Here is a 13,427-nt window from a genome sequence, read left to right as displayed (position 1 = left end):
AAGGGTCACATATTCTGTGATTACATTTACATGGAATATCTAGAATAAGCAAACCTATAGAAATTATAGGACATAGGTGAGTGGTTAGCTAGGGTTGGGGAGAATACTGGGAGGTGATGAGGAGTTAACTGCTAATGGGTATAAAGTTCCTTTGTGTGATCAGTGATAAAATGTTCTACATTTATATCCGATGCTGTGAATATACTAACCACCGCTGAATGGCAACAACAAAAGGGGGCTCTTTATAGATTGCTAACAAAACAGAGGACAAGCAGCTGACCGGGTCAACTGACTCCCCATACATGCACACCAGTAAATGGCTCTTTCCGTACAACATCCTGGGCAAAGGCCTCACCCCCACCCCACTAAGCTCACTACCACTGAGCTGTGCCTGACCTCAAATCAAACCCACTATATTGACTCAATTTAGACTCAAAGTGACCTATAAGGACAGAGTAGGTCGGTGTTTCTTATCTACCAAGTCTGACTCAAATTGATACTAAATGAGTTGTAAGCATGATTCCCACATAACACATGTGAACACAATTTGAGAATAAGGCTGATATCTGTGATTTTACCCAACTCTCCGCCCATCTGAGAGAATCCAGAATCTCCCCAGCAGCTGAAACGTAACACAGCTAAGGCCTTCTCACCACAATGAGAATGTTGTCAAAATATTTCATTTCTAAGCTCTCCCCTACACCGCTCCTACTGAAGTCTCCCCAGACTGGTTCAGGGGTCCTTCATCAGGAGCATCAACATCACGCGCCAATCCTAATAGCATGAATAATGGCACTATCTGTTATCCAAATCCACAGTGCCCTGGGCTGAAAGTTGATCCAGGTAATAAGGCATGGCTTCCAATCTAGGAAAACACGCAGACTAATAACCTTCATTCCTCTGTTCTCAGAGAGCACCTAGTATCCTCTTCGTTCCCAAGCATCATGGATAACATAAATGAACTTCATTTATGAAGTTCAATGGGTTCATATCAAGGTAGACTGACATATGATTAAAACAATCATTCAGATATTCAAAGAAAAAATGAGTGGCACTGCTAAATCTTACTCCAGTCATTGTGTGATCCTCTGAAGTCTCTATACACCAACTAGTTTAAATGGGTATAAATAAATAAAACTACAAGAAGTTACTTTTAAAAATCGAACATGTTTGCTATTTAGTAAGTAGCTACAAATGCTATTGTAAATCCAAGGTAGGTTTTGTCAACATGTGAGCAATCACGTCTAAATTCTATATGCTGAGGATGTTTAACGACATTTAAATTCAATTAACAAAAAACATCACACTGCAGCCCGAGTCAATTCCAACTCAAAGCAACCAAAATAGCACAAGAGTAGAACTGACCCTTTGGGTTTCCAGATTGTAAATCTGTAAGGGAGCAGAAAGTCTCATCTTTCTCCCTAAATTCAACTAGCTAAATCAACATTTAAAAATAGTGACCCATAGATCACATCTGGTCCACAGGTATACTTGATACTGAAATGTCTTTTTTAATAGTTGCCAACAACATATCATTTTTCTTTAAAAATCATTTTGGGGTGATGAGTAGAAAAGAGCTGGCAAATCCAGTCCCAAGCTGCCCGTGGCAATAAGGTGAAGGGGAGTGCTAAGTGACAGCAACACCCCACACCCACCCCTGACCAAGATCTTCAGTTTCCTGAGGTCCCCCCCCAACACACTTCAGTTTGAATTCAAACATTCTGAATACAGTAAAGTACCCTAAGACCCAAGACAACCATTCAGACTTACCCAGCTTTGGAAAAAGGCCATCCTTAAAGATTTGCAAAATGTTTACTAAATAATTAAACTAAGTTATCCCCCACAACTGCCTTAGATCATCTGACAATCAAGACCCAAACTCACTGCTGCCAGTTACTCAAAAGCTGCCACTGAGCGGACGCTGACCCCCAGCGAGCCTGGAGCAGAGGGCAGACGCGGCCTGTGGGTTTCTGAGACTGTAACTCTCCATGGCAGTATAAAGTCCCATCTTCTTTCACGGAATGGCTGGTTCTAAACCGGTGACCTGTGGCTCACCGTCCAACTGGAAACCACTATGCCAGCAGTTTAACAGCCTACCTAAAATACCTCTTTTATTTAAGTTGCCCCCATTCATTTGCCCAAGGTCACAATTTTTGTTTTTAATCAATGACATCTTAGAAGCCCATGTCATCAACGTTATCTTTCTCACTCCCATTTCACAGGTGAGGAATTAAGAATCCAAAAAGGCAGACTTGTTCAAATTCCCTAGGTAATAGGTGTCAGGAACCAAATCCAAGCCTGTCTACTTCTAAAGAACCACGGCCAAGTCTTCGTTATTCTGCCATAACACAACCAGTCTCCAGTAAGGTTATCTCATTCTTCCATGCATTTAGGAAACAAAACTCTTGAGTACTTACTACAGCAAAAGTCTTCACACTCCTAATGAGCATATGCAAAAGAAGGGTTAGCAATCAGTCATACGGTGAACATTAAAAGTTTGGCACATTTCTGTACATCCACCTGCCAATTTTAATATGGAGCCAAATTGCTCGAGGAATGGATCCGAACCCCATCGGTAACTATATCACCTACAATTCAGTTTCAATCTCCTAGTGGAAAACTGCAGGAGACCCCAACAAAGCAGTCTCAATACAGCTTCCTCTTGGAGTACCGCATCTTTCCAAACGTGAAGTCACTGCAGTTACAGCACACTCACTCTGCTGCAACTCTGGGAGGGGCTCCCCCAGATCAAGTGCTTCCACAGCCTTCTACTTGACTGTCACAGGGAAGAAGTTTGCACTCATGCATTCCATTGGAGTAACTACTACCAAAGCATCACTATCTGCCACGAAATTGTCTTGGAAGTCATCACAACCTCTGGAAAGCAAACAACTTCCCAGGGTTAGCACAGTGCAGATGACACAGCAGCCGACTAGCACAAGAGGTCAGCATGCTGATAGAGCACATCAATGAACTGTCTGAGAAAGATAAAGAGAGGCAGCAAAGTAAGCATCTATCACAAGTGCAAAGCTCCGCAGGGAACAAAAATGAAGACTTAAAACCCTCAAAATCTGTATGACAGGAAGAGATACAACCCATTCACCAATTAACTCTAATGCAAGGGCGATCCAGGTGATGAGCAGAAAAACACCAAACAAGTTCAACGCAAGATTTTACAGTTGGCATGTTTAATACACTCAAGGTTTTAGAATGAACCAGAAGCAGGTTTTCAGTAAAGGGATGTGATCATGTGCAGAGAGAAGGCATTCCAAGCAGAAATTGAGGGAAACACAGGGAAAGGATCTGCGGCTTTGTAAACTTGGCACAAAGGACAGAGCATGAAAGAACTAAAGCAGGTGGTTGGAAAACCAGGTTGGTTGGAGTCGACCGAGAGAAGACTTTGAATGGCAGGTTTCATTCAGAAAGTACCTTAGGTAAGTGGTAATTGGGCCACAGTGTGGATGCAATCAGCTAGTATGGAAATGCAATGAATAGCTCAGAAAGTCACCACTATACCATGCTATGTACTAGTTCCTTGTAAAAAATGCATTTCCCTACCATTCCTTTCATTCAAGTATCTTAAAAGACTTTCGACTTTTATCTCCAGTAATCGCACCTAAGGGCATTACTATCCACTCCTCAGCAGTACACTGAACCTGCAAGGGTCCAAGGATGAAACGGTGAGCAGTCAGTTTGGGATGAGAAAAAGACTCCATGGGACGGAGATTACAGTAACAGAGAGAATAGGTGTGTTCACTCTCAGCTAACAGAAGACGGAGAAGTCGCAAACAGAAATACATTAGCCAAGCTTAAGGGTCAGCAGGCCACGTCATTTCAAGGAGGGCTCTACTTGCAGAGTGAAAATGCCAGGTCAGCTTGGTTTACACACACACACACACACACACACACACACACACACACAGCACGTGCTTGCAGAGATCAAAGAAGAAGCTCTAACAAGGGGAAAAGAGGAATCAAAATTAAAAAACAGCACTCTAAGTCAAGCTGGTTTACACACACACACACACACACACACACACACACACACACAGCACGTGCATGCAGAGATCAAAGAAGAAGCTCTAACAAGGGGAAAAGAGGAATCAAAATTAAAAAACAGCACTCTAAGTCAAGCAAACACTGACCCTACAGAAGTGAGGTATCTGGGAACTGTAAACTTCTTCTGTAAAGGACAAGAGAGGAAATATCAACAAGTTAGCATGGGTAGGTTCCAATACAGTTTATTTATATGCTGTGAAATTTAAATTCAACATATTGCATATGCCACACAGTACCCTTCTTAATATCTACCTCTTTAAAAATGTAAACTCCTATCTTATCTCACAGGCCACATAAAAATAGTTGAGGTCAGAGGGATTTGGCACAGGGACTGTCATTTGCCAAGCCGTGCTCTACAACAAGGACAACAGGACTGGATGCGCCTGTCCTTTCCTCCTTTACATAACATACCTTACCATCCATTTCCTCAGGCGTCCCTTAAATACGTCACCTACATTGGTTCACATGGTCCTGGCTGGGTAAGAACACTGCCTTCCACTAGAAAAGATGTAGTCCTTCCTTTATCTTGAAAAGATAAACTAAGAATATTCAAAATGTCACACAAAGCCAATATAAGTGTCATAAAGAAGTCAGATTATTTACATTTGCAAAAGCCTTTAAGTGAGGAATTACACTATATTAAGGAGCCCTGGTGGCACTGTGGGTGGAGTGGTGAGCAGTTGCTTATCAGCAAGGTCAGGAGCTCAAACCCACCAGCAGCTTCTTGGGAGAAAGATAAGGCTGTCTACACCCACAAAGATTTACCTATATATAGAAACCCTATATAGGGTTGCTATGAGTCGGAATTAACTTGATGGCAGTGGACATCCACTTTTGAGTAGCATCCCCTCTCTACCTTTTCTTTTACCTGGAATTAAACCACATCTCTAAATTCCAAATTTTAGTTAGGTAAAGTATACACCAGTACCATGAACACAGCAAAGGCACTAAATGAGAAAGAGCATGTTAGAATGTACAATATCCGCTCCTGACAAAAGCATCTTCACAGATACAAACCATGTCTGATGAGGAAGGATGCCTGACCCCCAAGCCACTCCGTGCACTCAAGCTGTAGCTCAGGGGCAGGACCAGGACTCCTCCTCCAATCATCTGCTGTGGAAATGAGCTGTAACCCAAGAACACTTAATACCACATGAAAAGATAGCACTGCCCACAAGGCTCAACACCTTCCATCACTGGACACCTACCTACTTTAAATAGCATCTGACAGTGAGAGCAATGTTTCCATTTTCTCTATCTCTCCCACCACCTGAGAGCAGAAATCTCAGGATTCTCAAAGGCTATCAAACAAGCAATGACCAGGGCCCACCAGTCCGACCTAGGAGTTCATTAGCACCCGAGTCTCCAAAAGGTCTTGAAAATGCAAACATTTGTAGATATTATTTTCAGAAAAACCTAACTTGCACACAACTGTAGAATACTTACACTGCCAAGTTTTCTCTCATCAAAAAGGCTTTGGTAAAGTGGGAAGTCTTTTATACAAAATGATAAAATCTGTAACTTTTTTTTAATAAACTGAATCACCACTATTTTTATGAGTGCTAAAATTATAAAACCCAGGTCATAAACTAAAGACTATACTATAATCACTCTTTACCTACAAAGAACTCTGCCAGAGCATTAGCTTAAAATAAAATGGGAATACTAACAGAAAGAGACATAATTTTTCAGCTTTCCAAAGAAACTAACTTCTTTATTTCCAAAAGAAACAATGTATTCCCCAAACCCACTGCCAACCAGTTAATTCCAACTCAGAGCAAGTCAGTAATGCAGAGTCGAAGTGCTCCCTCTGGGCTTCCGACAAGGTAAATCTCAAGAGCAGCCAGTCTCACCTTTCTCCGACAGAGCAGCTGGTGAGTTCAAACTGCTGAACTTGTGGTTAGCAGCCCAAGGGATAACCCACTACTCCACCAGAGCAATGACTGCTGTTTTCCTGGACACACATGCATTTGTTCAGCTAGCTGCTCTTTAAACCACGATCTTTAATTTTTCATGAAAAATGTTCAGAAGTCAGGTTTCAGGAGAAGGTCTTTTCCCAGGGCTTTCAGAACGCTATGCCAACGGTGTTCACTGGGCAAACGGAGGAAGGCTACTGGAGCTAAACTAAGCAACCGACGAGTATCAATGTGCTACAGAGATTTCAGTTTCCTCCTAAAAGTCTCTTCCTGTTCTCATCCCCAACAGAGCATCTATCGAAGTTTACACCATCTTGTTTTCCTCTCTACACCATCTAGCAACAGAAGAGTATCAATGTGCTACAGAGATTTCAGAGTTTCCCTCCTAAGTCTCTCTTCCTGTTCTCATCCCCAACAGAGCATCTAACGAAGTTTACATCGTCTTGTTGTCCTCTCTACACCATCTATGTTTTAACCGTGCAGGTGATGGCAACTAAAGCCAATCACGAGGTATGCCTTCTTTCAAATCTAATTTCAAAACGGCCTTCTATCTATCTGAACAGCTCCAACAGCTGGGGCACAAGGTGGAGGTGGAGAGAGAACTCACCATCTCACCGGCAATCCATTTCCTTGCAGTTGTTGTTGCAAAAGATGCTCCTCATACTGGGATGAGACTTGCCTGGCTGCCTGAGGCTGCAGTCGGTGACCCTTCCACAGTGCAACCTTTGAATACTGTCCTTTCCAAGAGCGAGTAACACTTCCAACGCTGCCTGATCAGGCAGGACTTTCATCTTTCTTATCCTGGAGACTCTTCAAGCAGAGTCTTAAGACTGCAAGGGCAATCACTTTTTCAAATGGTCGGAGTCGGCACCTTTAAACTTTCATCCCTACATCATAGCTCAGAATTTAACCACACTTTAATCTACGGTACTTCTCGTGCTAAATTAAAAGCAGGGAGAAAATAGAAATAAGCGGAGTTTAAAATGCACACAGATTAAGATAAAATTGATGCTAAATTGCACCTGAAAATAACTTGATTCTGGGGGGACGGGAAGCTACATTCATACACGCACAACTTGTAGGAACAACGAAGCAGACATGATCTTCAGTGTTGGGAACTCCCTGCTTTCAAAGTGGCATTTGGTGGGGCTCTCAAAATGATCTGCTACATATCTCTAAAACAGGAAGTACTCTGGGAACATCAGCACAACATCCACATTTTAGGATCGGAGAAGTCTGTACACTCATTTTTGAGGAGACAATCTCACTGTTGTCAATTCTGACTCACAGCAACAACTGAAGGATGCAGTACTGGTTAGCAGGGTTTCCAATGCTATGCATTTTTAAGATGGTTTCTCCAGCCGACGGGCCCGTGGGTTCAAACCATAAACCTTTTCAGTTGGCAGTTGAGCACTTAAGTACACTGACTCTCCTGATTCCTTAAAGAATTGGAGAAAAGAAAGTGTCGGGTAGCACCCTCCAATAAGAGCAGGGATGCTGGGTCAGTTATAAAGAGTGCCAGAGAGACTGGGGGAAAACAGCTCTAGGAAAAACTACAAGCCTTCTACCTCCAGGTCTGCTGCACCCAGTTGTCTCTTAAAATAGCATCACTTCCTCAATTCCCAAACACAGAAATGATTTTGGGGCTGGGAAGACATAACCTAACAACGGTAGGATAGCCACTCTTCTGAATCTTCCTATCTGAAAAACAGGCAGCACAGAATTGAGGTGCTAGAATTAGAATCATGGTCTCTTTGGTAGAGTGACAACAGCAGGTTACAGGGGGGTTTCCCCAGGGGCCTGCTAAAGGTGTGCAAGCTCACCCGGACATTGTCGATTTAAAAAACCCACAGCTAACCTTTTCATTCAGTTGTCCTCAGCGAGGGTGTCTATTTTATAAGAAAAGTGAAACTTTCTATACTTTTTTTCTCTCTCAAAGAAGGAAAACATTAAGACAAATTTAGTACAAAGAACTTTAAAAAACCAATCTGAATCAGAGACTCTTCTCATGCAATACAGGTATATGAACGGGGTACAAGACAGAAAAGAGCAGAAAGCTAGTCTGTTGAGATTCTTTTTAACTTCACAAGATTAAAGAGGCTTTACACACTTGTAAAGATGTGCTGCCTCGGAAACCCACAGAGGCAGTTCTACTGTTTACAGAGTCACTACGGAGTTGGAATCTACTGGATAGCAGTGAGTTTGAGCTTAGTTTGATGGGCCCTATTTCAGAACCCAATCTTTCTAAACTGAAAGCAAAATAAACTGTTCAAAACCAGAAAATCTCGTTTGCTACACATTAACAACCTCTTCCAAGCGGAGTTAATTGTTTCACCGAATTTAGGTCAAGGATCGAAACATCATTTCCCCACTGTCAAAATAGTCTTATCTACTACCATGGATGGCCTCCTCCTCTACTCCTGGAGGCTCACACCTGATTGACTGTTTTCTAAGATTTTCCTCCCCTGCCTCTTGCCAGGATTTCATGAAAGGTATTGAATTTTTTTAAACCAAATTGCACTGCTGTATTTATCTGAAGTGAAAAAGCCCTATGCTGCACATGCAACGTCTGTTGAGTCTTGGTTATTACAGGATACAAAACATGATAAAGTGCTTTTAAACAGTACACTTGCAGAATATACTTGTAGCCATGCTAAGTAGTTCACTTGCCAGCTTTGCAAAACAAAAACAAAAAAAACTAACAAGGTTCCATTTTAAAAGTGAATGAAGTTGAATCAGCAAATGTTTTATATGCGTAAATATGTATATTTACTAGAATGAAAAAAAATAGTCGATGAAATAATCAAGTACTGTGCCTATAAACTATTTAGTTACCTTCTTATAACAATGAAGATATAGCAGCAAAATAAGTAAATTCCAAAAATAGGTTCTATACCAGCTCTTTATGTGCGTTACACAATTGATGTATGTATGGATTGTGATGAGTTGTATGAGCCTCTATTAAAACGATTAAAAATAAATTTAAAAAAGGGGGAAAAATAGGGATGATGATGGCAATGAAAGTACAAATGTGCTTGACACAATGAATGTATGTATGGATTGTGGTAAGAGTTGTACAAGCCCCCAATAAAATGATTTTTTTTTTAAAAAGCATAGGGGTAGGACTTAAACCATTTCTTTGGGTTCCCTGCTCAGTATGTGCTTTTCATTCATGCTCCTCCTCTATGATGGCGTAGTGAATGAAGCGTTGCGCTACTAATCACAAGGTCGGAAGTTCCAATGGACCAGCTGCTTCACAGGAAAAAAAAAAAACACCCCAAGACTGTGCCCACAGATTTGCAGCCTGGGAAACCCAGATCTTCCCTGCCCTAACCGGTCTCTATGAATCCACAGTTGAGTCTGGGTTTCAGGCGTCGGTGAGTAGGAAGGCAGGCCTGAGGAGGGGGATTACTTAGGGGGAAAAAACAGTAAAAGCTCCTCTCAAGCCCAGGGAAGGCTGTAGACACAGTGGTATGTCTATTGAATAGACCCTTTAATACAGTTCCTCATGTGGTGACACACAGCCCCCAAACATAAAATCGTTTTCGTTGCTACTCCGTAACTGTCATTTTGCTATTGTTATGAATCAGGCGGCCCCTGTGAAAGAGTCGTTACACACACACACACACACACACACACACACAAAGGGGTCGCGACCCACAGGTTGAGAACCGCTGGTCTAGTCAGATTGTCAAAATTCTGTCAAAAGGCACTGGTTTACAGTGGTCAAGGTACAGAACAAGACCTTACAAAATGATTAACAAACAAAAGACCTTTCCCTCAATTTCCGCAGCTCCGGAACTGTTACTCCACCCCGCACCCTTCTCAGAGCCTGGACCCCGAATCCCAGTTCAATTAAACTTTCTGATAGCTACTTTTCCGAACTCTCCCCACACCCCACTCAAATACATAAAATGTATCCACGCCTCCAGCACCGTAGGAAGGAATGCTTCCAAGTTCACACGTAGTACCGTAACTTTTGTATTATACCTGGAAAAACAAAAACAAAAACAAAACATACACGACGTTACCGACTTCAGGGCTGAATGGGGATTTCGGCGGCGGGCGGCGGCTGGAGCACCACCTGAGCCCGAGCCGAGGACGAAGCGCTGCCTCCAGGCCCCGCGGGCGGGCCCCGGTCCTTGGCCGCACCGTCACCTGCTGGGAACGGGCTGCAAGTTCGCTTACCATCCCGCCACACCTGCAATCCCCACCTTAAGAGCCCTCAAACGCGGGGGGAGGAAGCACGCTTCTTCCGGAAGGCGCAAGAAAGGCCACCCGAGGCGGATGAATGAACCTGGGCTAAGGGCACCCGGAGCAGGGCTGTCGCTGAAGTCAGAAAAAAGAGAAGTCAAAGCAGGTTTAAGGTGAGCGCGGTCAGGGGTGACCGCGGTACAGACGGCTGCACAGACACGCTGCGGAGGAAGGTCTCCATGAGCGCAGACAGTTCCGGGAAGACCGGCCGGCCGGCGGGCGGCGGAGCGAGGACGGAGCGGGCGGCGGGGCCGGCGACCAGGTGGCTTCACCGCGGCGGGAGCGGAGCCGGAACCGGGCTGGGCGCTCGCGCTTGTCCTCCCGCGGACCTTCCTGGGACCTTCCTTGGCCGCCCCGCCCCCGCCCGGGCCGCGTGCGAGGCACACCCTCCCGCGCCCCGAGCACGCCGCCCGGGCACCCTCAGGCCGCGCGGGGCAGCCGGGCTCACGCTGGCCCGGCGCGCGGCCTAGCGACTGCGGGGACACGGGCGCGGGAAGGCGGGTTCCAGGGGGAAGGTCACTTACCCGCTGCATGGCTTTCAGGATCAAAGCCAGCTCGTAGCGGGGCATGCTCAGACGTGCGGCGCGCCGCTCCGGGCCGAGCCAGCTCCCGCGACGAAGCGGACCAGAAGGGCACGGGCCACGCGAGGAGGAGCTGGGATGCTAGGCCGGCAGGCTCCGGGGCAGCAACGCTGGCTCCAGCCGCGGGAGCCTGGGCTTAAAGACGCTGGCACTTGCGCAGACGGAAGGCCACGCCCCCGGCCCGCCCCCTCCAATGCCACGCCCCCCGTGGAGCCAACGGCCACAACCACCCCGCCCTTTCCTTAAAGGGACCCAGCCGCACCCCCTCCAAAGCCCCGCACTCTGCGGCGCGCGGAGCCCGGGCCGGGCCCGGCCTGGCCTCTAATTTGACGGACAGCAGCGTCGCGGAACTGTTGGAAAGGTCAGCGGAGGCCGCACTGCCCCGCCCCCGGCGTTGTGGCTGCTACCTGGGGTGCTGAAAACCTCTGGAACTTTCCATGCCTTTCCGGCTCCTCCGTGCGCCTGCGCTGCGGTCTCGTCCGTGCACGCGCTTTTCTTCGGGGACCCCGCCGACCCGCCCTGCTCGTGGACCCGCTCCGCGCCCGAGTTGTGCGGGAAGGGGGCGCGGCCGGCTTGGGGCTTTCCCAGTGCGGGTTTTGCACGCGGTTCCCAGAGGTCCTGCTGCCTGCAGTCCGCAAGCCCTGTCTTCCCGGGGTCCCTTCTTTGGATGAGGTGCGGTGCAGGCCCTGGGGTGGCCGCACGGGGTCAAGGTTGGCCGCTGCATCCCTGCCTACTTGGGTGACCTTGAGCAGGCACCTTTTGCTGAAAGCGGACTGCCTGCGTTGGTGCACTGAACACACGGAGAATGGCGCCTGGCCCCTAAGCAGTAAGGTGCCATTACTCAGTATTTGCTGTGGTGCCTGGCCGGCCTGACCCACGTGTGGATGTCAAAGGCGGGCTAATGCTTAGACTCAAACCAGTGGTCTTCAAGTAATTGTTCATCATAGACTAAGCTCATTGTTGCAGCCACTGTGTCAATCCATCTGGTTGAAGACCTTCCTCTTTTTCGCTAACTCCCTACCAAACGTGATGTCCTTCTCCAAGGACTGACTCTCCAGACAACATGTCCAAAGTATGTAAGACAGAGTTTCGCCATCTTTACCTCTAAGGACCATTCCGCCTGTACTTCCATGAAAGATGTGTTTGTCCTTGGTACTTTCATTAGTCTTTGTCCATGGTAGTTTCAGCATGCTTCTCCAGCACCACTCCTGGTACCAAAATGTGTTAGGGTTCTCTAGAGAGATAAAACCAAATTGCTGATAATTTAATATATTTATTTATAAAGATAATTAGATATATAAACCAAGCAATGAACAGTTAAATTATATGCAAATAGATATATAATACAAGAAATGAACAGTTAAATTATGAAGTACAAATGGCTCAGTGCAACTCACTCCCGTGAGAGAGTTGTGAGACACTAGCAGTCCTTAAGTCTAGTCTACTGCCAGGTCTTCCTCTATATAGAGAGAGAGGTAGGCTATGTCAGCACAGCAGCCAATCATAAGGCAGGTCACCAACTGCCAGCCAGGTCACCAACCGCCAGTCCCCAGCTCCAGCGATGTCTTAAAGGGACCTCAACTTACAGCGACACAGTCCACAGGCTAGGTGTCCCACAGGTAGTGTAACCTTTAAAGTGAGGCACAGAACAAGCAAGGCAGCCGCACACTGGTCCGATGATCAAAGAGTGAGAGACAAGAAACACGAGGCTCACCAAGCCATTTATCTCTCTGCCCTTCAGTTAATCCCACTTGTATTTATCGGCCAGGCTGGCACAATAAACTATCTCAGATGGGGTGTCTGTTTAGCTCTTCATTGAATTCCCTTTGCTCTTTTGTCAAAGATCAGTTGATTTTATTTATTTATTAAAAGCAGTTTATTGGGGACTCTTACAGGTATTATAAAAATCCATGAATCAATTATATCAAGCAAACTTGTACATATGTTGCCATCATCATTTTAAAAATATTATCTTTCTATTTGAGCCCTTTGATATCAGCTCCTCTTTTTCCCTCCTTCCCCCCGACCCTTGGGAACCCTTAATAAATTCTATATACATAATTTCTACACCATCTGTGTGTCCCTTCACCCACACTTCTGTTATTCGTCCCCCTTGGGGGACAGTTGATTACATTTCAAGGAACTATTTCAAGATTCTATTTGTCCCTTTTATCCCTGTATCTATTCTTTCAGCAGTATCACAGTTTCAATTATTGTGGTGTTCTGCTAAGTTTTGGAGTCAAATAGTTTTAGTCCTCTAGCTTTGCTCTTTTTATTCAGTACTGTATACTGTTGCTTTTTTCCCTTTCTATATAAACTTTAGAATGCTTGTCAGTATTTCCAAAATAACTTGCTGAGGTTTTGATTGGGATTACATTGAATCTATGGATTAAGTTGGAGAAATAATAGTCTATGTTCATTGATAGGAAGACTCAAAAGCACATTTGTACATTCATTGCCCTCATCATTCTCAAAACATTTGCTCTCCACTTAAGCCCCTGGCATCAGCTCCTCATTTCCTCCTCCCTCCCCGCTTCCCCCTCCCTCATGAGCCCTTGATAATTTATAAATGATTATTTTGTCATATCTTGCCCTGTCCAATGTCTCCCTTCACCCA

At 45.3% G+C, this 13,427-nt stretch overlaps 1 protein-coding gene across 3 annotated transcripts in view; it reads right to left on the bottom strand.

Annotated features, from left to right (window-relative positions):
• MRPS6 (mitochondrial ribosomal protein S6) overlaps positions 1–13,427 on the bottom strand; it is a 202,086-nt gene that overhangs the window by 68,687 nt on the left and 119,972 nt on the right. The window contains exon 1 of one of the 3 annotated variants that reach the window (XM_045284758.1): positions 10,754–10,897. The exons of 1 other annotated variant lie outside the window; for it this stretch is intronic. In XM_045284758.1, coding sequence (XP_045140693.1) covers positions 10,754–10,798 — 45 coding nt within the window. In that variant the 5' untranslated portion in view covers positions 10,799–10,897. Of the gene's footprint in view, positions 1–5,076; positions 5,097–10,753; positions 10,898–13,427 lie in introns of those variants that run through there. One more of the 3 variants, XM_045284759.1, reaches the window with a different exon arrangement.

Source organism: Echinops telfairi, unplaced genomic scaffold (genome assembly GCF_000313985.2).
Source record: "Echinops telfairi isolate 266 unplaced genomic scaffold, ASM31398v2 ScPeMD7_7469;HRSCAF=8507_0, whole genome shotgun sequence".
Lineage (NCBI taxonomy): Eukaryota > Metazoa > Chordata > Mammalia > Afrosoricida > Tenrecidae > Echinops > Echinops telfairi.
The sequence above is the reverse complement of the archived record's forward strand: the minus strand, read 5'-3'. Positions and strand labels throughout refer to the sequence as shown.